The sequence below is a fragment of the Bufo gargarizans genome, chromosome 9, assembly GCF_014858855.1.
Source record: "Bufo gargarizans isolate SCDJY-AF-19 chromosome 9, ASM1485885v1, whole genome shotgun sequence".
In the NCBI taxonomy this organism is placed as follows: Eukaryota; Metazoa; Chordata; class Amphibia; order Anura; family Bufonidae; genus Bufo; species Bufo gargarizans.
Window position 1 is genome coordinate 64,560,047 of NC_058088.1, and position 27,102 is coordinate 64,587,148.

At 42.9% G+C, this 27,102-nt stretch overlaps 1 protein-coding gene across 8 annotated transcripts in view; it reads right to left on the bottom strand.

The window, feature by feature from the left end:
• The window catches only part of MCF2 (MCF.2 cell line derived transforming sequence), a 199,525-nt gene that overhangs the window by 45,204 nt on the left and 127,219 nt on the right, over positions 1 to 27,102 (bottom strand). For 6 of the 8 annotated variants that reach the window (XM_044268788.1, XM_044268786.1, XM_044268787.1 and 3 more), the window contains 8 exons: positions 15,364 to 15,456; positions 14,971 to 15,063; positions 13,412 to 13,537; positions 11,151 to 11,372; positions 10,970 to 11,062; positions 959 to 1,037; positions 797 to 860; positions 244 to 347 (listed from right to left, as the gene is read on the bottom strand). In XM_044268788.1, the coding sequence (XP_044124723.1) occupies positions 244 to 347; positions 797 to 860; positions 959 to 1,037; positions 10,970 to 11,062; positions 11,151 to 11,372; positions 13,412 to 13,537; positions 14,971 to 15,063; positions 15,364 to 15,456 (874 nt within the window). Of the gene's footprint in view, positions 1 to 243; positions 348 to 796; positions 861 to 901; positions 1,038 to 10,969; positions 11,063 to 11,150; positions 11,373 to 13,411; positions 13,538 to 14,970; positions 15,064 to 15,363; positions 15,457 to 27,102 lie in introns of those variants that run through there. The other 2 variants (XM_044268789.1, XR_006386815.1) reach the window with 2 other exon arrangements.

Below are 27,102 nucleotides of genomic sequence, written 5' to 3' on the forward strand. Positions count from 1 at the left end.
TGCTTGCAATTTTTACGCAGCCCCATTCACTTCTATGGGACCTGCGTTGCGTGGAAAACGCACAATATAGAGCATGCTGCGATTTTCACACAACGCACAAGTGATGCATGAAAATCACCGCTCGTGTGCACAGCCCCATAGAAATAAATGGGTGCGGGTTCCCCTCACGCATTGCACCCGTGCGGAAAACTCGCCCGTGTAAAAGGGGCCTAACTGTTCATAATTAAATTTTTTAAGACCTACCTTTGTGCGGTTTATGTTGAGGGGAGACGTTTAGACCCTCCAGTATAGAACTGGAATTTTCTGAGTCATTTTCTTCTGAACTGACCGAAGCCCTTTGTAATTTCCTTAAAAATGAAAGAAAAAAAAATAACATGAACTACCATACATCTAAATAATAATTTACCTAATAATAATTAGGAAAAGTAACTAGACTTTGGAGAAAAATACTTACTATATTACTACACTTCTTCTACACTATTTCTAGAAGGGGCTTCAAAGGACACTTTAATGGGGTACTCCCATCTTATGAAGTGATGACATATTGCTAAGATAGGCTATCATTTTACCATCAGTTGGGGTCCGTTTGCCAGAATTACAGAACCTGAGAATTAAGGAACTTCTGTGCTACACCCTGTACAGCTGATGGCTAGGACCACCACTGTGAAGGCAAAGCTGGAGAGGAGATGAGGCACTAAACTGCCTTTTTGCTTGAGATAAGAAATGTCTTTAAACTATATTTGTTCCGATTTTTTAGCCTTTCTTACAAAGAAAGCCGCTAAGTATGGTTACTTACCCCTCATTCATTTGTGGTGTTAGAACAACTTGGTCTGAAAAGGAATTTTGCTTCAGTTTCTCTACTGTAACCAAAAATGAAGAGGGCATGTAAAAAATAACTTACCCATGTACTGTATAAGCACAGCGTATAAGGGCAAACATATTTAAAGTATATCAACACCTTTTATAAGTTCTCGCTGTCTGGTCAGTATCTTCCGTATTTCATTCAACCACGCTGCCTTATGATCTCCTGTCTGGGCCTGGAACATAGAAATCAGTTATTTAACTTTTTTTAAGATGGCACATGCCACATACTTGTGTGTCTGGCAGAAATAAAGGATTCTTCTCTGAACCGTTCTAAAGAAGTCTAAAGACTTCATGAAACAAACAGATTCTAGCACATTTCTGTATATACAGTACCACTCTGCTGGGCTGAAATCTTGTGGGTTGGAATCAAAAGGAACTAGTCTAAGACTCCTTAGGGTTTGTTCACACAGTATTTTCATTATTTCAGTGCATTTTAGCTGCCAAAATCTGTATAAAAACTCTTATCATTGTTATTACTAGAGAAGTATGTCCCATAGTTCATAAGGCACAGAAGTACTTATACTTCTGAGTTTGAAATCCATGTTTTGGGGGAAAAACTGCTGACTTCTTCATTCTCGCCACAGTTTCTGCACAGAAACCAAGGATGGCAGTCATATGCAGAATTGCCCTATTGAATGAAGCTAGATCCGCATGCATCTGAAGCATATAAAAATATCAATCTGGGTCAGTAATCCAATGGTAAGTCTCAGATTTCACACTAAAGGAAATGGCCGGACTGGAAGGGGGGAGAAAGGGGGGCCCCTAAGGGTAGGCCCACATGATGGGGGGTTTGGTTAGGGAGCCCCAGGGAGATTAGGATTGGGGTAGCAGGGGGTGGGGTGGATGCAGGAGGGTTGTATTGGTGGGTTTGAGCAGGAGGGGCGTAGGGGTTAAATAGAGTAGGGGGAAAGTGGACGGTAGCCATTTTGGTTACCTGAGAAAGCTCCCTCCCACCCTCCTTTTTAAGTTTGGCTGGGGGGGGGGCGAGGTGATGTGTGCATGTGAAGAATGGATCGGTCTTGTTACAGTGGCGTTGGCGGTGGGGGGTCCTTGGAGTTGGTTACGGTGGAACTGGAGGACATTGGGAGGGCCCCCACGGTTGGGGCTTGACTCCCATGGTGGCCCAGTTGTTGAGGGGGGGGCCATTCTGTGGTGCTTCCGAGCTGGGGGTCACGGCTGGAGGCAAAATGGCTCACCCCGGGTCAGCAGCTGGGGGGGTTGTGGGGCTCCAAGGACCTCCCCCGTTAGGAGGAGTCATTGTTGGGAATGTTTCATGGTTTATGTTATGTTTGTATTTATATTAATAAACGGCTGCTGTAACCAATACATTCCAACAGGTGTCCGAGTCTTTTTGGGATGGTTGGGTGTATTGGTATATTGTGTGGGCTGAACAGGTGAGAGCAGATAGTTGTAGTAGGGGCGAGCAAAATATAACCAATACCCCCGTCATGCATTTCCACCATGTGAACATACCCTTAAAAGCCCTAATTAGGACACACGAGAGGGTAATCTAACTTACTCTGAACACCTTTTTTCTTTCCTGTACTGTTTCAGCTCATTGATCAAGGGTAGAGATGAGCGAATTTTTAAAAAATTCTATTCGGCCGGTTCGCCAAATTTTTGGGAAAAATTAGCTTCGATCCGAATTTATTTGCGGCGAATCCCATTAAAAAACGACTATTTCCTGGCTGCTGATAGCCTTTATATTGGTGTAGAACACTGTGCCTTGCAGTAACACACATAGGAAGTCTGCTTTGGCAGTGAAATAATACTATGAGTCAGTATGACATGCAGATGACAGGCGTCGCTCTTAGAATCACTGCACGCTTCACTTATTTGGGCAGTTATGGGGCAAAACTGACCAAATAACTCAAGTATGAACTCAGCCTTACAGGTCGATGTTAGCATCAAGAAGAAGCGAACTCCTTTTACATCGTCGGCTGCTAATTCCACATAGATGTCTACAGAACCTGTTCTATTAAACGCTTATACAAGTAGAGCCCCCCGACAGAGTGGAGAGGGTGTCAGCAGTAAGTTTGTGTTGATGTCACTGATTAATTTTCCCCATTCTCTGATCCGCCAGAACAATTACCCAGAAAAAAAACGGATCCCGTCTGTGGAGCATATGCCTTCAATCGGTAAGCTTTGCTCAATCATCCATCAGTATTGCTAAAGGCCCAAAAAACTGAGTCGATCCATGACACGTGAATGGTATATTTGCATCTCTTCTGTGTTTTGTACCCACTCCTGCTTTTGGCTACTAAATCATAAATCAATTCTGATGGGACCATACAGGCCTTAAAGCTGCTACACAGACAGGATCCATTGTGCGTCTCATTTTTCCTTCCTTCTGATCAGAAGAAGGGTCAAATAAATGATGATGTCAGCCAGGCCGAAAGCCAAGATAGTGCACAAGTCATGAAGTGGGGACAGTGGAAACAGTATGAGAAGTCCACAGAGTGGACCTATGACATAGTCATGAGGTGAAAGCAGCATGTGGAGACCACAAAGTGGTCCAATGACAGGGTCTGGAGGTGGAAGCAGCATGAGGAGGCCACCGAGTGGCACAATGACAGAGTCTGGAGGTGGCGGCAGCATAAGTAGGCCATAGAGTGGCACAATGACAGAGTCTGGAGGTGGCAGCAGCATGAGGAGACCATAGAGCGGCACAATTACAAAGTCTGGTGATGGCGGCAGCATGAGCAGGCCACAGAGTGGCACAATGGCAGAGTCTGCAGGTAGCGGCAGCATGAGTAGGCCACAGAGTGACACAATGACAGAGTCTGGAGGTGGTGGCAGCATCAGCATCAGGAGGAGGCCACATAGTGGCACAATGACAGAGTCTGGAGGTGGCAGCAGCATGAGAATAACACAGAGCGGCACAATGACAGAGTCTGGAGGTGGCAGCAGCATGAGAAGAACACAGAGTGGCACAATGATAGAGTCTGAAGGTGGTGGCAGCATGAGTAGGCCATAGAGTGGCACAATGACAGAGTCTGGAGGTGGTGGCAGCAGCAGCATCAGGAGGAGGCCACAGAGCGGCACAATGACAGAGTCTGGAGGTGGCGGCAGCATGAGTAGGCCACAGAGTTGCACAATGACAGAGTCTGGAGGTGGTGGCAGCAGAACCAGGAGGAGGCCACAGAGTGGCAAAATGACAGAGCCTGGAGGTGGCGGCAGCATGAGTAGGCCACAGAGTGGCACAATGACAGGGTTCCGGAGGTGGCGGCAGCAGCAGCATCAGGAGGAGGCCACAGAGTGGCACAATTACAGAGACTGGAGCTGGCGGCAGCATGAGTAGGCCACAGAGTGGTGCAATGACAGAGTCTGGAGGTGGCTGCAGGATGAGGAGGCCACAGAGTAGCAAGGTGACCTACTGTGGAGCTTGGTGGCAACAGCAGTACCCGCTAAAGCTGGTGGATGAAAGAAGGAGCACTTAGTATTAGATGTGTGGCATCAGGTGGGTAACATCATCAGAATAGTAGCTGAGGCAGGTAGCCAGAAGAAAACGATCTCTTTTGTCAAATTGTTGGTGTGGCACCATGGATGATCTAGTCTGATGCATCAGGCATTGGTGTGTGGAAATCCTGGCTGATCCATGCCTGATTCATCTTGATGCCGTGTCCCACTATGTGCTATATGTGGGCACTTTAAACTGTTGCTAAATGTCATATCAGATGTATAGTGGTATCATGCTGTAATTCCCTTTAACAGGCCGGCAGTGTCAGTTACCTTTATTCGCCCCTAGGTAGTGCTGGCACCACTTATATATATATATATATATATATATATATAGCTGGGTGAGAATGAAGAGAGGAGGAAGTTAATGAAGGAGGTGGAAATTAGTTTTTCCACCAAAATATTTCACAAAAGATTTTACCACATATAACAGCAGCTCTGAACGCTGCATGAAATTAGCTTTCCCACCGAAATAAGTCACAAAATATTTTGCCACATATAAGTGCAGCGCTTAAAGGGAACCTGTCACCAGGATTTTGTGTATAGAGCTGAGGACATTGGTTGCTAGATGGCCGCCAGCACATCGGCAATACCCAGTTCCCATAGCTCTGTGTGCTTTTATTGTGTAAAAAAAACCGATTTGATACATATGCAAATTAACCTGAGATGAGTCCTGTCCCTGACTCTTCTCACATACAGGACTCATCTCAGGTTAATTTGCATATGTATAAAATCGTTTGTTTTTTTACACAATAAAAGCACACAGAGCTATGAGGACTGGGTATTGCGGATGCGCTAGCGGCCATCTAGCAACCCATGGCCTCAGCTCTATACACAAAATCACAGTGACAGGTTCCCTTTAATGCTGAATACAATTTCTTTTTCCACTGAAATAAATCACAAAAGATTTTACAGCACATAAGTGCAGAGCTGAACGCTGAATAAAATGTATTTTTACACCAAGATTTGACCACATTTGAGCACAGATATGAAAAGGGTCTTTGGATTTCCCCCGCACTATACGTACGTCTCAGAAATGAACCGCTGCTCCCCACAGCATCTCCTGGGAAGGTCATGGAGCGTCCTGGTCATCCGGCATCTATTCGCTCCGCTAAAGAATTATTTTGAAAGCGTGTAGAAGCCACACGGGGCCCCCACACTGCAGATTTATCATGGAGACATCATGGAGATTTAACCGCATATAACCGCAGCGCTGACCGCTGAATAAATTTTGTTTTTCAACCGAAATACTTCAATAAAAATTTTACCACATATAACCATCATCATTTCGTGAACCCCTGCATCATTACTTCCCAAGAAGGTAGGCTGCTGCAAAGCAGGTGCTCTACCCCGGGCACGTTTGACTCCCGACCTCCTACTGCTGCCACCCTGCTGAATCCCAGCCATTCTTTGAACACATATCAACAAATTGCCAATTGGGCTACTAGCCACTCTTGTACCAGACACTAAAACTTAGCTTCTACTTCTTTATTTAAAATAAGTGGAAAAAGTGAACATATGTGAGCTAACTGATAGATTAAAACTAGCTATACCCACGAGTGCTCTTTAAGACTGGTATAAGGCGCAGGAGCTCAGGCGGGGGTGCACTGACCCGCACTGCCTTTCCTAGATCCCTTGCTATATTAGCTGTGGTTTTGCATTGTGCCCTATTACTAATGACCCCCCACAATTGAGGCGTAAACTAGCGGAACAACCACAGTCCCCACTGAATGATTAACACTTAGAGCACAGAATTCAGTCTAGCACTGGTGAAGTACAGCAGATAAAGGGGGGGGGGCAGTAATTAGTCTTTATATTATAAAACCCTTCCCGGACAGGGTCTTCTCTAGATTTGGTGGGCCTTGAACACATATAACCGCCGCTGACGTGAACTGAGATATGCCACTAAACGTTTTCAACACATATAACCGCTGCCGACGTGAACTGAGAATGTATTTTTTCTTTTTGTACTGAAATACAAAATAACACTGACTGACTGCTACCACCGCTACTTCCGTAAACACCCTGCACCACTACTTCCCAGGTAGGTAGGCTGCTGCGAAGCAGGTGCTCTACACCGGGCACGTTTGGCTCCCGACCTCCCACTGCTGCCACCCTGCTGACATATAACCGCCGAGGTGAACTGAGAATATATTTTTCTTTCTGTACTGAAATAGGCCACTAAAAGCTTTCGCCACAAATAAGTGCACCAGTGAAATGCGTATATATTTTTCTTATTTTACTGAAATACACCCCTATACGCTTTCACCAGAATTAACTGCAGAAATGCACTGAGAATATATTTTTCTTTTTTTACTGTAATACGCTCCTATACGCTTTCACCAGAAATAACTGCAACAGTGCAGTATGTATATATATTTCTTGTTGTACTAAAATACGCCCCTATATGCTTTCACCAGAAATAACTGCAACAGTGCAGTGCATATATATTTTTCTTTGTTACTGAAATATGCCCCTGTACGCTTTCAAAAGAAATAACTGCAGAAGTGAAATGCGTATATATTTTTCTTGTAGTACTGAATAAGATACTAAGACATAAGCCTCTAAAGGCTTTTCAACAATAACACTTGTAGCCCAATAACAAAAGTATTAAGCAATTTAGACAGCACTCCAAAATTTGCTTAGTTGGTTTTTATTTGTTTAGCCGGACATAGTGGTACATTAAACAACGTTTCAGGCAGAGAGAATGCCCTTCATCAGGCTAGTTGGTACACATGGGCCGTCCGCACCACCATGTGTACCAACTAGCCTGATGAAGGGCATTCTCTCTGTCCGAAACGTTGTTTAATGTACCACTATGTCCGGCTAAACAAATAAAAATCAACTAAGCAAATTTTTGAGTGCTGTCTGAATTGCTTAATACTTATTATAGTTCCGAGAGGTGGAGCTAAGAACATACCACGATGTGCACCCAAACCAGTCAGAATAGATAGAGTGCTGTGATCACTGCGAGATTCCAGACCAATAACAAAAAGCTTGAATGACTGAGCTGTCTAATGACTATTTGGATCCCCAAATAATCGTTCCCTGCACTTGTAAATCACTTTCCTATCAATGTCCCTAGCGCCTTCTGACATCTCTCCCTGTGAAATGATTCCTCCCTATCCTTTCCCTGCACTTATTATTAATCGTTGTTCTGTCTTTTTTTTTTCACAATCGTTTTTCCAATAGCTGTCCTTAGTGCCTTCAACATGTCTGTCCCTGCACTCTGAACGCTGGAAAATGTCTGACTGTAAGATGGCCGACGTATTTATAGAGCTGTGATATCACAGGGCTGGCTGGGTGCTGACAAGGGAAAACATATGGTCACATCTAAGACTCTGCTATTACTAAGTTGTTGTAAATGTGCCCACATGGTTCATTTCAGTGGTGGAACCAAATGGCTGGATGGTTAGGGAAATGTTTTAAATCTATCCTCTTGGTATTGTTAACAACCAATGAATGCTATTTTTTTTTTTTTATAATATATGTTTCTTCACTTTGGTAAGTGTCAAACTATTTGGAATCAGTTAAAAAGAATGTAAGTCAGCTGTCTAAAAACAATACGAATAAGTCACAGGGGCCTGATGGGATACACCCAAAGCTATTAAAAGAGCTTAGCGGTGAGCTAGCATAACCATTAACAGATTTATTTAACCAATCACTGGTAACAGGAGTCGCCCCAGAAGATTGAAAATTAGCAAATGTTGTGCCCATTCACAAGAAAGGTAGTAGGGAGGAATCGGGCAACTATAGGCCAGTAAGCCTGACATCAATAGTGGGGAAATTAATGGAAACCATACTTAAGGAGAGGATTGTGGAACATCTAAAATCCCATGGATTGAAAGATGAAAAACAGCATGGGTTTACTTTGGGGAGATCATTTCAAACTAATCTTATAGATTTTTTTGATTGGGTGACTAAAATAATAGATGGCGGAGGTGCAGTAGACATCACTTATCTAGACTTTAGTAAGGCTTTTGATACTGTCCCACATAGAAGGCTTATCAATAAATTGCAGTCTTTGGGCCTGGACTCCCATATTGTTGAATGGATTATGCAGTGGCTGAGGGACAGACAACAGAGGGTTGTAGTCAATGGAGTATATTCAGATCTTGGTCTTGTTACCAGTGGGGTACCTCAGGGATCTGTCCTGGGACCCATATTGTTTAATATCTTTATCAGCAAAATTGCAGAAGGCCTCGATGGTAGGGTGTGTCTTTTTGCTGATGACACAAAGATTTGTAACAGGGTTGATGTTCCTGGAGGGATACACCAAATGGAAAAGGATTTAGGAAAACTAGAGGAATGGTCAAAAATCAGGCATCTAAATTTAATGTTGATAAGTGCAAGATAATGCACCTAGGACGTAAAAACCCAAGAGCAGAATATAAAATCAGTGATACAGTCCTAACCTCAGTATCTGAGGAAAAGGATTTAGGGGTCATTATTTCAGAAGACTTAAGAGGTAGGCAGACAATGTCATAGAGCAGCAGGAAATGCTAGCAGAATGCTTGGGTGTATAGGGAGAGGCATTACCAGTAGACAGAGGGAGGTGCTCATGCCGCTCTACAGAGCACTAGTGAGACCTCATTTGGAGTATTGTGCGCAGTTCTGGAGACCATATCTCCAGAAGGATATTGATAGTTTGGAGAGAGTTTAGAGAAGAGCTACTAAACTAGTATATAGCTTGCAGGATAAAACTTACCAGGAAAGATTAAAGGACCTTAACATGTATAGCTTGGAAGAAAGACGAGACAGAGGGGATATGATAGAAACTTTTAAATACATAAAGGGAATCAACAAGGTAAAAGAGGAGAGAATATTTAAAAGAAGAAAAACTGCTACAAGAGGACATAGTTTTAAATTAGAGGGGCAAAAGTTTAAAAGTAATATCAGGAAGTATTACTTTACTGAGAGAGTAGTGGATGCATGGAATAGCCTTCCTGCAGAAGTGGTAGCTGCAAATACAGTGGAGTAGTTTAAGCATGCTCGGGATAGGCATAAGGCCATCCTTCATATAAGATAGGGCCAGGGGCTATCCATAGTATTCAGTATATTGGGCAGACTAGATGGGCCAAATGGTTCTTATCTGTCGACACATTCTATGTTTCTATGTAATGAAAATAAACATTTCCCACACTGGCTGTTGATCATGCGTGCAGCCTACCCCAATTTCTTAAGGCACTGGCAAAGGGCTATAAATATTTTACATATACCTGTAGGTTGATTAGCATTACCATTTACTTAAAGGATAACTGTCATATTATTTTTTTATTTGCTAGTTTATTAGGGCTAGGCATGTATACCTGAGTTAGTCTGTCAATGATTGCCAAAAGATCTGTATTTAACTTATAACAGCTTTCATTAATGTCTCCTGTCCCTTTCCACTGCTCCCTTAAAAGACCGTTGCTATGGCTCATCTGTCTCCAGCTAGAAAGACAGAGGGGTGGTCCTTCACACTGCATGCCTGCATTAGGCTTCAGAGTGAGGAGGCGTGTCTCTCAGTAATCCAATCTGATTGGCTGGCAGGAAGCTGCTGGCTACAGCAAGTTTGTATGTGACCTGAGGGAATGCAGTTTTGGCCTCAGAGAACTGGCAAAGGAGCCATCTTGAGAAGCTTCTCATAATGTAGGATTCAAAACAGCTGTAACTAAGGGAAAAACTCAAGGTAAACAGTGGTAAGTGAAGAAAACTCACGATTGCTTTATGCATAATGCTGCTGCAGCAGTAACATATATTTTCATCAAAAAATCAATTTTAGCATGACAGTTATCCTTTATTGTTACAGTAGATTAATTTATATATGGGATATATTGTGAACTAGTAAGAAAATATACTTCACTATAGCAAAAAAAAAAAAAAAAATAGCCAAGAGATTCATTACTAGGCAGAGGCTATGCTGAATGTATATTTCTTCTGAAGTACTCTGACTGAGTGGAATGTGCTTTTAATCCCTAATGGCCCTTTCTGGGAATAATAGTGATAATGCATTATCAAATGTAAACCCAGTGGTATATAAATACTGATCAACATGGTGCTGACCTTATTAAAAGTCACCTTCTGGATCTCCCTATCGTACATTTCTTATCTTAAAAGAGAACATTGGAGAACAGTTATTCCTCATGGACATCAATGGTTGGATTATTCTTAGTCTTTTCAGGTGTTGTTTTGAGGAAGGTTTTGAAAAAACATAGGTTTCAGCTGACTAGACCCACTAAAATAGTATTGATGAGGATACTAGATGTTTGTAGCATACAGTGTGTTCAATTAGTGCTGCTTTGGGGCTTCACAAGTCTAAGAGGACATATCAGGTTTATACACTTTTTTACTTTGATAAAGGAAATCTCTGTTCTAGAGATGTTGCTTAGCAATACTGAGCCCTCTTGTGTCTATGACTACTTCCACCTTACTATGGACACTTGGAGCACTGAAGCATTCCTAGTAACCCTAAAGGCAATATGAATCTATTAGCCTGGTTATCTTGGAGCCTGCAGTTGTGTTATCTGAATGCTAATAGTGAATGTTTACTAATGTTAAGCAAACAAGAGATACCTACAATTGTTAGACAACTGACCCTTTAAATTCAGCATCCCTTTAAACTGGACAGAGTTTATTAGAAATAATATTGCAAAAAGAAACAAACCTGCACAACATAAACTTCTTCTCGGCCACTGTACCAAATTTCAAACTTGCGATTATCACCCTTAACATTTTCGGTTATGCCGACAGCATTCATCTAAAAGGATACATGAAGAAGATGGCATCTCTATGGTTCCTACTCATAACTCAGTCCTAAACACACAGTATAATAGGTATACACAAACCTTTAGGAAGTGCTTGAAACTGTAGGATGGAGTTTTGTCATGTCCATCGCCATGTTCTTCTCTTCTTTTGCAGAACACTATTGCCCTTTCATAGAGAAAGAGATGTCTCTGCATTGGCTTAAAGCGGGCAAGTTCCTTCATCTTTGTAGGTCCTTTTTTATGAGTGATCCACACACTAAAAGAACCTTGCATCAATATACGACCCAGATCATTTATATCTCCCTAAAAGGAAAAAGCAAGGATTTTTCTAGGAATAAGATTTTAAAACATATCTAAGGCTTTGTTCAAATCTGCACTGGAGGCTCTGTGAGGATCCTCCATCTCAAATTTCTCCAAAATTGCCTGATACACCAATGCAGCATGCTGTGTAAGTTAGTCCAGTAACACAAAAGATAGTTAATGTGGTCTGTCGGGCACTGTTTGTGCCCATCATGTCAAGGATCCATCTCTGGCATTGGCATGAATTTGGTTTTTATGTTCCTAAAAGGTAATCACAACTCTGTAGGGGGTGCTATAACAATATAAAATAAAATAAATTGCCTCTAAATATATGGAAATGTTATTAGGGAATGTTCATATGTAGCAGTCACATTGCATTTTTTAGCACATAATATTCGCAAAATTAGTTGTACAAATAAATTGTGATATTACTGCTACACCTAAATTAAAACCTTAGGATGCATAATTGAATGTGTAGATATTATAAGACAATGTTTATGAGGGGGTCACAAAAGCTTTGCACCCGCCAATGTGTTAAAAATGGCCTTATATAAAAAAGAATCCATTCTCCAGCACACATCTTAAAAAAAAAATCTACTATATTTAAAGAGGACCTTTCACCACTCCTGACATGCCTGTTTTAATAGATCCATACATTCCCCGTGTAATAACAATTCTGGAACATCTATTCTTATATTCTTATGGCTCTATGTTGTGCCATTCCTTTATTATTTCTACTAGAAGTTATGAATGAATTGCTATTAGCCTTCAGTAAGGGTACAGAGGGGAGGTAACCAGTTAGGGGAGTGTACCTGCACAGACTGACAATGGCAGCACTGATTGGATAGAGTGAGTCTGTGCAGGAACACCCCCCAACTGGTTACCTCCCCTCTGTACCCTTACTGAAGGCTAATAGCAATTCATTCATAACTTCTTGTGCAAACAATAAAGGAACGACATAACATAGAGATATAAGAATAGATGCTCCCAAATTGTTATTACATGGGGAATGCATGGGGCTAATGAAAACAGGCAGGTTAGGAGTGGTGAAAGGTCCTCTTTAAAACTATAATCTTAACTTTCTATGACTGAGGACAGATGGTACTGTCCGAAACGCACAAGCATCTGCTGGCTCATGGCCGGCCAGTGAAAGATTTTGGGAATGTATTTTGTACTGCTGGTAGTATTTTGTGATGGACTGTGGCTTGTGGCTTTGTTGGGGTGATATAATGTGCCACAATATGGTATTGCTGGCCCTGCCTTCCATCAATTTGGACCCGACTACAAAATGGGGCCACTTTTAGTATTTTTCCTAGGGCCACTTTACGTTCCCAGAGCCACTTTAAGTTCCTAGTCCGCCCCTGATAAAATAAGTATTTTAGTGGTGTTAAAATACCTTTGACAGACATTAAAAGGGGTAATAAAAGTGGAGTAACATGCCTGCAGGATCTGGTTTGTTAGTAGCCTTTAAGCTGTGAAAGGTCTGCAAAGGAACTGTATGCACAAAATGGTAAGATATTTTAATGAACAGTATGTACTCAATTGCTTTAGTTTTATAAATAAAATAAAAAAATCAATATGGTGAACCCCCCTTTCACAAACGAGAATTTCTCAAGAATGCTACATATATGATGGTAACCAACTATACATTTATTTGTTTCAGTTGCTTATAGCAAATAATTTTAAACCTCAGTCCTTGTCCCCAATTCATATTCTCTTTCTGAAAAATACATTCACACAATGGCCAATTTATTGTCAGTATGTTTTTTGGAAGTTGGGAGGAAACCCAAGCAAACATGGGGACAACCTACAAGCTCCATGCAGATATTGCACTTACTGAAGTTGATGTGAAACCTATGACCGCAATGCAGCAAGGCATTCCGTAAGTGGATATACATTGAGCCACTGCATATTTCATGCTTGTACTAAGGTTGTCCCAGTATAGTACACATGAACAGCTTTACCTTATGAATAGGCAATAAATATATATTTGCAATAATAGTTATAATCTATATTATGTATCAGAAAGCATCCATACTTACATTATATCCTGTAATAGAAATCTGATGCATGGAGTCATTGACTGATTTTAATAGGTCCAGCATAGAAACCAAAGCTTCCTGGAGTTCTTGGACTCCTTCTGAATGAATACTATACTTCAGTAACTCCTGTGAATGTGCAATATTGTCAAAAAGAGTCAAAGGAATGCAAATATTTGTTGCATTTAAAGTGTATTCTCCATCATAGACATTTCATGTCATATCCAAGAGATATGCCATAAATGTCTGAGAGATGCAGCTCCAACCTCTGGGACCAGCACCTATGTACCGAACTCCCATCCTATAAATGGAGAGCTGTCTGCACATGCACAGCTCTCACCATTTATTTCTATAAAAGTTCTGAACAACAGTCAAGCATGCTTGGTTGGCCATGTTTGGAACTCCCATGAATGAAATGAGAGAGCTATGCATGCACAGAAACTTCTTCATTGACAGAGGCCGCAGGATGCCATAAATGTCTAAGATGAGAAAAGCTCTTGCATTACAAATGCATATTATGACAAATAAGCTTGAATTACCAGGAAAGTGAAGTTTTAGTTTGTTGCCTACTAGAAATATTACAAAATGACATGATTGTGTAAATCTACTTCCTGAGAAGAAGCCATAAACCAGCCTAACATTCACGTTGTCAAAAATTTATAACAGCCCTTTTACCCTTTGTGCCTACCATCAGCTCAATGTCAAGATGTTATATATCAGTCATGAAGGATTTATCATTCTTGTTCCAAAAGACATCCCCGATCATCCTTTTTCCTAAAGACATGCCTGATCATCCTTGTTCCTAAAAAGTTCCAATATTATCCTTGTTCCTAAAGATATCCCTGATCATCGTTGTTCCTAAAGATATCAATTATTATCCTTGTTCCTAAAGCCACCCTATATCATCCTTCTTCCTAAAGACATCCATTATTATCCTTGTTCCTAAAGACATCCCTGATCACTTTTGTTTACAAAAACATCCCTGATCATCCTTCATACAGACATCCTTGTTCATACAGACATCTGTCATTATCCTTGTTGCTAAAGACATCCAAGATAATTTTTTAAGACATTAATATACTTGTGTCTAAAGGCATCCGTTATCACACTTGTTCCTAAAGATAGCCCAGATCATCCTTGTTCCTTAAGACATCCCTGAGCATCCTTGTTCCTAAAGACATCCCTGATCACCTTTGTTCCTAAAGACATCCCTGATCATCCTTGTTCCACAAGACACCCGTTATTATCCTTGTTGCCAAAGACATCCCAGATTACCCTTGTTCCTAAAGAGGTCCCAGATCATCCTTTCACCTAAAGACATCCATGAACAAACTTGTTGCTAAAGACATCCCTCATGATTTTTGTTCCTAAAGACATTTGTGATCATCTTTGGTCCTAAAGACAGCCCTGATCCCACTTGTTCTAAGAGACATCCTAGATCTTCCTTGTTCTTAAAGAGGTATCTGATCATCATTATTCCCAAAGACATCCCTGATTGTCATTGTTAATAAAGACTTCCTTGCTTGATCCCCATTGTTCATGAAGACATCCATGATCATTACCTTTAAAAGCAGCTGGTATTTTGTAAGGCGTTGTATTGGTTTCAAAAGATAAGAGTCCAGTGCAAGTTTGTGCTCCAATTTTTTCTGGCATTCCTGCATCAACAAAGGTGTCAGCGGTCAATTATAAACATTTTATTTATTAATATCTGTATAAACAAAATGAGATTTAGCAAAACAAAAAGTATACATACACTCCTTTATGATTTACTTATAAAGTACTAGGTCTGAGCATTTGCTATTTGAATTGCAAACTGCGCATATAGTAATTTAATATCCCGAAAGTTGATCATAAATTGATAACCTGCATTGTAATAATGATCTAAACACAACATACATTGTGTGACTTGAGACCTGTTTAATTGATGAGTATGGACCAACACCAGTCTTAGATACCTGAAAGAATGCACTGTCTGAAAACTGACGCCAGAGAGAGTCAGAGCGGGGCTTATTTTGACAATACTTTTCATACATCTGGAAATCTTCTCTCTGCACAAAAATAATTTAAAAGTTTCATTAGCAATAACATTCGCAGATACAAAGTAGAAGATTGGTAGATCAAGATAGATAGATAGATGGATCGACCTAGGACCATGCTATGAGGAGCAATGACAGCAGTATGACACAAAGAAGGACCTATTTGACCTCCAGAGTGTCTATCCAAATCAGTGGGGATGAGTGTGTTGTTTGGGGTACAAAAAAAAGACTAGTTTAAGCCTTTCCTTTACACTCTTCCTCTTCTTAAGATAAACTCTTGGATTTATTAAAATATTATGTATGAAAAAAATCCATGAGTAAATCTGGCCTCCCCTGTTACACCCTACGTTGTTGACTTATGCACACCTAGCTTGCTCTAAAGGTAAGAACACATGTTTGCAGTGTCCGCATGTGGGTACATACGATAGCCAATGGTTGCATGATTTCAAAGGGAAAACCTCAGTTTTACACACTGAATCATGCAGCCATTGGCCACTGCATGTGGCTGGGGTATGCTGCAAAATGTGCCCCTACCCTATCTCTTCTATCCGATCCAGTTGTTTTGATCTTTAGACTGACTTCAGCTATGTGCTCCTAGCAAAATGCATTCCCACAGGTATCATAGTTGTTATGTCACCCTTCAAACAGACACAATACCTTCCCAAATCTATTTTAGCTGTCATAAATACAGTATTTTCTAATGAGAATTTAAAATGATTAAAAAAGGTATTTTTAAGAATATTAAAGCTAATCCACCTGTATAAGGAAGGGGATCTCATAGGAATGTTATAAAAAATAAAATAAAAACAGGAGATATCAAAACTGGAGTTCATAAAGTTGGTAAATGAGTAAAAGTGAACTGTGCCGAACCTAGCATATTATATTTCACTGCTGAGACTTCTGTGTAGACTGCTGTTAAAGGGGTTGTCCAGGTTCAGAGCTGAACCCGGACATACCCTTATTTTCACCCCGGCAGCCCCCCTGAGCCTAGCATCGGAGCATCTCATGCTCCGATGCGCTCCAGTGCCCTGCGCTAGATCGCGCAGGGCACAGGCTCTTTTGTTTTTAATAACACACTGCCGGGCGGTAACTTCCGCCCAGCAGTGTGTTCGGTGACGTCACCGGCTCTGAGGGGCGGGCTTTAGCTCTGCCCTAGCCGTTTTACTGGCTAGGGCAGAGCCAAATCCCGCCCATCAGTGCCGGTGACGTCACCGGGGTTCCTGTCAGCCCCATGGAGAGCCCGGTACGTCACCGGAACTCTGAAAAATGCCTTTGCCCTGCGCGATTTAGCGAGTGGCAAAGGAGAGCATCGGAGCATGAACTGCTCCGATGCTCATGTCAGGGGGGCTGCTGGGGTGAAAATGGAGGGCTGTCCAGGTTCAGCTCTGAACCTGGACAACCCCTTTAAAGCGAACCTGTGAACCCTATTGATTTCAGCAATCTGTCATTTACAGTCAGGTCCATAAATATTGGGACATCAACACAATTCTAACATTTTTGGCTCTATACACCACCACAATGGATTTGAAATCAAACAAATACGATGTGCTTTAACTGCAGACTGTCAGCTTTAATTTGAGGGTATTTACATCCAAATCAGGTGAACTGTGTAGGAATTACAACAGTTTGCATATGTGCCTCCCACTTGTTAAGGGGCCAAAAGTAATGGGACAATTGGCTTCTCAGCTGTTCCATAGCCAGGTATGTGTTATTCCCTCATTATCCCAATTACAATGAGCAGATAAAAGTTCATTTCAAGTGTGTTATTTGCATTTGAATTTGTTGCTGTCAACTCTCAAGATGAGATCCAAAGAGCTGTCACTATCAGTGAAGCAAGTCATCATTAGGCTGAAAAAAACAAAACAAACCCATCAGAGAGATAGCAAAAACATGAGGCGTGGCCAAAACAACTGTTTAGAACATTCTTAAAAAGAAGGAACGCATCGGTGAGCTCAGCAACACCAAAAGACCAGGAAGACCACGGAAAACAACTGTGGTGGATGACCCAAGAATTCTTTCCCTGGTGAAGAAAACACCCTTCACAACAGTTGGCCAGATCAAGAACACTCTCCAGGAGGTAGGTGTATGTGTGTCAAAGTCAACAATCAAGAGAAGACTTCACCAGAGTGAATACAGAGAGTTCACCACAAGATGCAAACCATTGGTGAGCCTCAAAAACAGGAAGGCCAGATTAGAGTTTGCCAAACGACATCTAAAAAGGCCTTCACAGTTCTGGACAACATCCTATGGACAGATGAGACCAAGATCAACTTGTACCAGAGTGATGGGAAGAGAAGAGTATGGAGAAGGAAAGGAACTGCTCATGATCCTAAGCATACCACCTCATCAGTGAAGCATGGTGGTGGTAGTGTCATGGCGTGGGCATGTATGGCTGCCAATGGAACTGGTTCTCTTGTATTTATTGATGATGTGACTGCTGACAAAAGCAGTAGGATGAATTCTGAAGTGTTTCGGGCAATATTATCTGCTCGTATTTAGCCAAAAGCTTCAGAATTCAATGAACGGCGCTTCACAGTGCGGATGGACAATGATCCAAAGCATACTGCAAAAGCCACCAAAAAGTTTTTTAAGGGAAAAAAATGGAATGTTGTGCAATGGCTAAGGCTACTTTCACACTAGCGTTGTTTAAATCCGGCGTTCAATTCCGACACCGGAACTGCCCGCCGGATCCGGAAAAACGTGTGAAAACGGATTAGATTTGAATCCTGATCAGGATTTTGATCACAATGTAAAAATGCATTGGAAAAAACGGATCCGCCATTTATGGACTTTAACTTTTTTTTCACATTTTTCTGGTTTAACATGCAAAAGTCGGATCCAGTTTGACTGAACACACAGCGCCGGTTCCGGCGTTAATGCAAGTCAATAGGAAAAAGGCCTGATCCGGCGTTCAGTCAAAGTGTTCAGGATTTTTGGCCGGAGGTACAAATACTGCATGCTACGGTTTTATGAAAAGCCTGATCAGTCAAAAAGACTGAAATGAAGACATCCTTATGCATCCTGAACGGATTACTCTCCATTCAGAATGCATTAGGATAAAACTGATCAGTTCTTTTCCAGATTTGAGCCCCTAGGACGGAACTCAGCGCCGGAAAAGAAAAACGCTAGTGTGAAAGTACCCTAAGTCAATCACCTGACCCAGTGGCGTAGGGATCGCCATAGCAACCATAGCAGTGGGGCCCTATGCCACTGGGGGCCCGCCCGTCCGGACCGCATAATTTTTTATTTTTTTTTAATACATTACAGCACTCACAGGCAGCCAGGACCGACCGCCCGCCCAGTGTAGTGGGGCGGGGCGCGGGCGGTCCGCGGCTCGATCTGGAGAACATGAGGTAGGCCAGCGGATGCGGTGGAGGGGGCCGGAACGGGGGCGTAGCGGAGGCGGAGCCAGGCTGGCACCAGCGCCGCCCGCAGACCGCAGTGCAGGAAAGGAATGAATTTCCCCGCCCCCTCCACCGCCTGAGTCCGGACTCAGGCGGTGGAGGGGGCGGGGCCAGGCCGGGGGGGGGGGCCGGGGGGGGGGGTCGGGGGGGGGGTTGTTACCTGTCCTGCTGTGGGGAGGAGGGACTGGGAGTGGGACTATGGAGGGAGACTGGTCCCGCCCAAAACCAGTCTGAACTAGTCTGAGGGCGGCGGGCCAGAGAGGAACCGGCTCATAATCAGTGACTCACTAATCACTACTACTGCTGTCACTGGATGGCACAGAGGGGTAATGGCACCTACTTCTCCAGGCTGCCTGTGAGGACCAGACATCAGCTGTCTACAGGAAAGGTAAGTGTCTGTCTGTAGAAATAGTGTCTGTCTGTAGAAATAGGTGTATAACTACTTGTAAGTTCATGTGTATGTAATGTGTGTGTGTGTATATACAGTCATGTGAAAAAATTAGGACACCCTTTGAAAGCATGTGGTTTTTTGTAACATTTTTAATAAAAGGTTATTTCATCTCCATTTCAACAATACAGAGAGATTAAAGTAATCCAACTAAACAAAGAAAACTGAAGAAAAGTCTTTTCAAGATCTTCTGTAAATGTCATTCTACAAAAATGCCTATTCTAACTGAGGAAAAAGATAGGACACCCTCACATGTATTCCCTCTTAAATTGGCTCAGATCTCACACAGGTATATCACACCAGGTGCACATAATTAGTAGATCGTTACTCTGCATGTTGAATGAGGCTTGCCCTATTTAAACCTCAGACATTTAGTTTGGTGTGCTCCTGACTGTTGAAGTGAGAGTGAGCACCATGGTGAGAGCAAAAGAGCTGTCAGAGGACTTCAGAAAAAAGATTGTAGCAGCCTATGAGTCTGGGAAGGGATTTAAAAAGATCTCAAAAGATTTTGAAATCAGCCATTCCACTGTCCGGAAGATAGTCTACAAGTGGAGGGCTTTCAAAACAACTGCCAACATGCCCAGGACTGGTCGCCCCAGCAAGTTCACCCCAAGAGCAGACCGCAAGATGCTAAAAGAGGTCTCCAAAAACCCTAAAGTGTCATCTCGAGAACTACAGCAGGCTCTGGCTACTGTTGATGTAGAAGTACATGCCTCTACAATCAGAAAGAGACTGTACAAGTTTAACTTGCATGGGAGGTGTGCAAGGAGGAAACCTTTGCTTTCCAAGAGAAACATCGAGGCCAGACTGACATTTGCCAGAGATAAAGTTGACAAAGACCAGGACTTCTGGAATAATGTTCTTTGGACAGATGAGTCCAAAATTGAATTATTTGGACACAACAGCAGAGGACATGTTTGGCGTAAACCAAACACAGCATTCCAAGAAAAGAACCTCATACCAACTGTGAAGCATGGAGGTGGAAGTGTCATGGTTTGGGGCTGCTTTGCTGCAGCAGGACCTGGTCAGCTCACCATCATAGAATCCACGATGAATTCTACTGTGTATCAGAAGGTGCTTGAAGAACATGTGAGACCATCAGTTAGAAAATTAAAGCTGAAGCGGAACTGGACCATGCAACATGACAATGACCCAAAACATACTAGTAAATCAACCAAAGATTGGCTGAAAAAGAAGAAATGGAGAGTCCTGGAATGGCCAAGTCAAAGTCCAGATTTGAATCCCATTGAGATGCTGTGGGGTGACTTGAAAAGGGCTGTACGTGCAAGAAACCCCTCAAACATCTCACAGCTGAAAAAGTTCTGCATTGAGGAGTGGGGTAAAATTTCCTCAGACCGATGTCGAAGACTGGTAGATGGCTACAAGAACCGTCTCACTGCAGTTATTTCAGCCAAAGGAGGTAACACTCGCTATTAGGGGCAAGGGTGTCCTATCTTTTTCCTCAGTTAGAATAGGCATTTTTGTAGAATGACATTTACAGAAGATCTTGAAAAGACTTTTCTTCAGTTTTCTTTGTTTAGTTGGATTACTTTAATCTCTCTGTATTGTTGAAACGGAGATGAAATAACCTTTAATTAAAAATGTTACAAAAAACCACATGCTTTCAAAGGGTGTCCTAATTTTTTCACATGACTGTATGTGTATATATATATCTATATATATATATATATATATATATATATGTATATATACAGTATATATGTCCATATATGTGGTGAGTGCGTATGTGAGTCTGTCCATGTATGTGGTGAGTGCCTGTATGAGTGCGTCCATATATGTGGTGAGTGCCTGTATGAGTGCGTCCATATATGTGGTGAGTGCCTGTATGAGTGCGTCCATGTATGTGGTGAGTGCCTGTATGAGTGCGTCCATATATGTGGTGAGTGCCTGTATGAGTGCGTCCATGTATGTAGTGAGTGCCTGTATTAGTGCGTCCATGTATGTGGTGAGTGTATGAGTGCCTCCATGTATGTGGTGAGTGCCTGTATACGTGCGTCCATGTATGTAGTGAGTTCCTGTATGAGTGCGTCCATTTATGTGGTGAGTGCGTGTATGAGTGCGTCCATGTATGTGGTGAGTGTATGAGTGCATCCATGTATGTGGTGAGTGCCTGTATGAGTGAGTCCATGTATGTTGTGAGTGCCTTTATGAGTGCGTCCATGTATGTGGTGAGTGCCTGTATGAGTGCGTCCATGTATGTGGTGAATGCGTGTATGAGTGCGTCCATGTATATGGTGAGTGCCTGTATGAGTGCGTCCATGTATATGGTGAGTAAGTGTATGAGTGCGTCCATGTATGTGGTGAATGCGTGTATGAGTGCGTCCATGTATGTGGCGAGTGCGTGTATGAGTGCGTCCATGTATGTGGCGAGTGTGTGTATGAGTGCGTCCATTAAGTTTGGGAGGGGCCCAGTACAAAAATTTTCTGTGGGGCCCAGTCAGTTCTAGCTACGCCCCTGACCTGACCTGAATCCGATTGAGCATGCATTTCACTTGCTGAAGACAAAACTGAAGGGAAAATGCCCCAAGAACAAGCAGGAACTAAGGACAGTTGCAGTAGAGGCCTGGCAGAGCATCACCAGGGATGAAACCCAGCGTCTGGTGATGTCTATGCGTTCCAGACTTCAGGCTGCAATTGACAGCAAAGGATTTGCAACCAAGTATTAAAAAGTGAAAGTTTGATTTATGATTATTATTCAGTCCCATTACTTTTGGTCCCTTAACAAGTGGGAGGCACATATGCAAACTGTTGTAATTCCTACACCGTTCACCTGATTTGGATGTAAATACCCTCAAATTAAAGCTGACAGTCTGCAGTTAAAGCACATCTTGTTCGTTTCATTTCAAATGCATTGTGGTGGTGTATAGAGCCAAAAATATTATAATTGTGTTGATGTCCCAATATTTATGGACCTGACTCTATGTGTGAAGATGTTTTAGTTTCAGATAGTTTACAGTTTATTTGTTACAATGCTATGGCAGGGGTGTGAAGAAGGGGTGCAATGTGTGAATGAGGTGCAGGCTTCTACCACCTATACAACACTGATGGACAGCCTTCTCCTGTCACGATGAGGTATGGGAGGGAACAGCACACCAAACACAAGGGGGAAGGGAGGTATCTGGCCTAGAAGCTAGGGAGAGGAAACGGTCACCACCTAATGAATACTAACCCTAGCCCTGACTGCTAACCGAATGAACGGACCTCAGTGGTAGGACCGTTCATTTACTGGAACCTAAAGCCTGACTTCCCTGTAATGCCCTGAGGTATGATAGGGCCCAAAGACGACCCGTTCCTTAAGCTGAAGGAACAGGGGTCTTGACTCAGACCAGATACCAGAAGGCAGGGGAAACAATACAAAACAAATACAAAGGAATGAGACACTTAACTCCTGAAGTAGAAGAAAGAGCAGGAACACCAGAGAGACAACACACACCAGCTCTTCCACTTGAAAATGAAGCTATACACTGCAAGGAGTGAAGGGAGTAGCCAGACTTCGATAGTAATGACCACTATGCTGCACCTGATTAGAGGTATGGTCATTACCATCAACAACAAAGTGAAATTAAAAGAGGCTGTCAGATGACATCACGTGCAGACAGCCTCTCCGACCTAGCCTGGGAGTGACCGTGACAGTACCCCCTCCTTCTACGGGTGGCCTCCGGACACCCAGGACTGACTTTCTCCGGATAAGCTCTGTGATAGGCCCTCACAAGACGATTAGCATTAATGTCGGTCACTGGGACCCACATCCTTTCCTCGAGTCCGTAACCCCTCCAGTGCATGAGATACTGGAGGGATCTATAGAGAACTTGGGAGTCAATTACCTTGGCGATTTTTTAATACCAAATTACCGTGCACCATGACAGGAGCGGGGGGCAAGGAGAACAGCACAACAGGTTCAACATATCTCTTCAACAACGACCTATGGAACACGTTATGAATCTTCAAAGCTTGAAGAAGTTCAAGACGAAAGGCTACAGGGTTAATAACGGCAGTGATTTTATATGGACCAATAAACCTTGGACCCAACTTCCAAGAAGGTATTTTCAACTTAGTATTTCTTCTGGACAGCCACACAGAATCACCCACTCTCAGGTCCGGACCACTCATACGTCTCGTCAGCCATACGTTTATACTTCTTACTCATCTTTTTCAGATTATTTTGAATTTTCCGCCAGATAGATGACAAAGAAGAGGAAAATCTTTCCTCTTCCGGTACACCAGAAGTCTCAGTACCAGAAAAAGTGCCAAATTGTGAGTGGAACCCATATGCCCCAAAGAACGGCGACTTATCAGTGGACTCCTGTCTACGGTTATTTATAGCAAACTCGGCCAAAGCCAAGAACGAAGACCACTCCTCCTGGTTCTCAGAGACAAAACATCTCCAGTAAGTCTCCAGATTTTGATTCATGCGTTCGGTCTGTCCGTTCGACTGAGGATTAAAGACCGAAAAGAAAGACAATTGTACCCCCAGACGCCTTCCAGAGTTTGGAAACAAACTGAGTCCCTCTATCAGACACCACATCAGAGGGAATACCATGTAGTTTCACGATGTTGTCGACAAACACCTGTGCAAGAGTTTTAGCATTGGGAAGACCTGGTAATGCTATAAAGTGTGCCATCTTACTAAATCGATCAACAACAACCAGAATCACAGTTCTCCCTGAAGAATTAGGTAAATCTGTGATAAAATCCATGGATAAATGAGTCCATGGTCTGGACGGGATGGGCGACGGAAGCAAAGACCCGGAAGGCCGAGTATGTGTCACCTTAGCACATGCACAAGTACTACAGGCTGACACATAGTCCTCAACACACTTACGCAACCCCGACCACCAGAATCTATGAGATATGAGATCAACAGTGGATCTGCTCCCAGGGTGCCCTGCGAGAACAGTACAGTGATGGTCCTCAAACACCTTGTGACCAGTGTTCCCTCTAAGCCTTGGCAGCTGCTGAGCGGGGTCGGCTCAGAGCTGGACACAGCGCCATCAAAGGTGGGCGATAGGAAAACCTAAAATAATTGTCACATTAAAGAGCATACAATGTAACCCCTGCGCCATGCTGTGCAATATACAGCATAATCCTTGCACCATGCCGTATAATATACATTATAATCCCTGCACCATGCCGTATAATATACATTATAATCCCTGCACCATGCCGTATAATATATACATTATAATCCCTGCACCATGCCGTATAATATACATTATAATCCCTGCACCATGCCGTATAATATACATTATAATCCCTGCACCATGCCGTATAATATACATTATAATCCCTGCACCATGCCGTATAATATACATTATAATCCCTGCACCATGCCGTATAATATACATTATAATCCCTGCACCATGCCGTATAAATACATTATAATCCCTGCACCATGCCGTATAATATACATTATAACCCCTGCACCATGCTGTACAGTATACATTATAACCCCTGCACCATGCTGTACAGTATACATTATAATCCATACACCATACAGTAAAATATACATTATAATCCATATACCATGCCACGCAATATACAACATAACCCTACAGTGTATATTGAACGGCATTGTGTATGGATTATAATGTATACTGTACAGCAAATGTATGGAGGTTACACCATGCCAGACAATATAACCCCTGTGGGATAGATAGATATACCTATACACAGCCTATACCTATGTACATATATACTGCCTATACCTATATACAGTCTATACCTATATACGGTCTATACCTATATACAGTCTATACCTATATCTGCCACCCCCCCCCCCCCATCTGTGTGGAGAAGGCCTCGGTGGAATGCACATACCGGCAGAGGTGCACCCGACGTTTGCTCCTCAGGGTTTGTTGTTCTGCGGTCTGGGAAAGCTGGGTGAAGGTCAGGATGGCAGCAATATTGGCTTTCACCCAGCTTTTCTAGAAGCGGATAGAACTAAAGAAAATAAATATTATTGCACTATAGGCACACAGAGATTTGTGAACAGATGTAGCAGAGCTTGGTTTGTAAATTGACTGAGGCCGCAGTGTCTGTGCTGTGAACAGTCAGTACATGCGGCTACAGTCCAATATAAGGAGTCAGGACACAGTAGGATTTCACAACAAGTTGTACCCCAACATATACAGTAAGCACCTGCCCTACTGCACCTAACAAGGTCAGCTCTGCAGAATCAGCTCTGCCCTGCTGCATCTAACAAGCTCTGCCCTGCTGCATCTAACAAGCTCTGCCCTGCTGCATCTAACAAGCTCTGCCCTGCTACATCTAACAAGCTCTGCCCTGCTGCATCTAACAAGCTCTGCCCTGCTGCATCTAACAAGCTCTGCCCTGCTGCATCTAACAAGCTGGGCTCTGCTACTCTAACAAGCTCAGCTCTGCTGCATGCATCCCGTCCACATATAGGACCGGTTTCCTGGTCTCCATACGTGACAAACCCCACAAAGTGACTTTTCCCTGTGGGGAACAGACCTTACAGCCCCAGAATGCCTCTTGTCAAAGAGTGTGTCCGGTTTAATAAATATTAGCGGCTCCCCCTTATTACTGTGGCGGTGTCAGGGTGACTGCTTTGGGGCAGGATGTTAGGAATACATTAGGATTTCATGAACAGGGACTGCTCTGTCTCCTTCTTCCACCTGCACAGCAGTGAGATTTATGGGGCCGGGGGACATTAGCAGCGGGGCCCTTCTCTCCATCAGACTGCCACATTACCTCTGCCTGTGCTGTGCACTGCTGCGCTCAGTCCTCCTCTTCAGTTAGAAAAGGAGGAGGCAGCAGTAGCGCGGGAACATGTAGTAGGAGGCGCCCAGCTGAGCCGCTCACGGAAGGAGGAAGTGTTGAAGAACTCATAAATAGTGTGGGCAAGTGTGGGCATTTTGCGAGCGGGTGCTGCTGAGCGGACTTATTAAACTTGTGAGCGGGGGCAAAATAATTGCTGTGCGGCCGCTCACCAGCGCAGCTTAGAGGGAACACTGCTTGTGACGTAATTCAGATGGAACAAAAAACTTCCCCAGAAGACAAGAATCCGATGCATCTTCCTGAGCCTCCAACACCTCTGCCTCCAGGTCGGGATATAGGGCGGATATAACTACCCCTTCGGACAATATCAGACCAGGATCTTCTGAATCACCTCCCCCTGAAAGCTACATGACAAAGCATCAGTCTTGACATTCCTAACCCTATGGCGATAGGTGACAATGAAATTAATTCTGGTAAAAAACCACGACCATCTGGCCTGTCTTGGGTTCAGTCATTTAGCCGACGCCAAGTAAGCCAGATTTTTGTGATCAGTAAGCACAGTTTTAGGATGGATTGCTCCTTCCAACCAATGACATCATTCTTCAAAAGCCAACTTAATGGCCAGCAATTCCCTATTACCCACGTCATAATTACTTTCAGCAGTCGAGAGTCTCTTAGATAAAAATGCACATGGCCGCCATTTACTGAGTGAAGGACCCTGCGACAAGATCGCTCCTACCCCAACCTCAGATGCGTCAACTTCCACATAGAACAGCTGTGACACATCCAGTTGCACCAGAATAGGGGCAGAAGTAAAACACTACTTCACAGCTGAAAAGGCTTGTAATGCCACATCAGACCAAACAGAGAAATCATCAGACCAAACTGAGAAATCAATACCCTTTATAGTCATGTATGTTAAAGGTTTAACTACAGTCGAATAGTTCAGGTTAAATATACGGTAGTAGTTGGTAAACTCCAAAAACCGCATAAGCGCCTTCAGATTTTTATCCTTAACAGATTATAAGCCCCCCTCAGATGCAACTT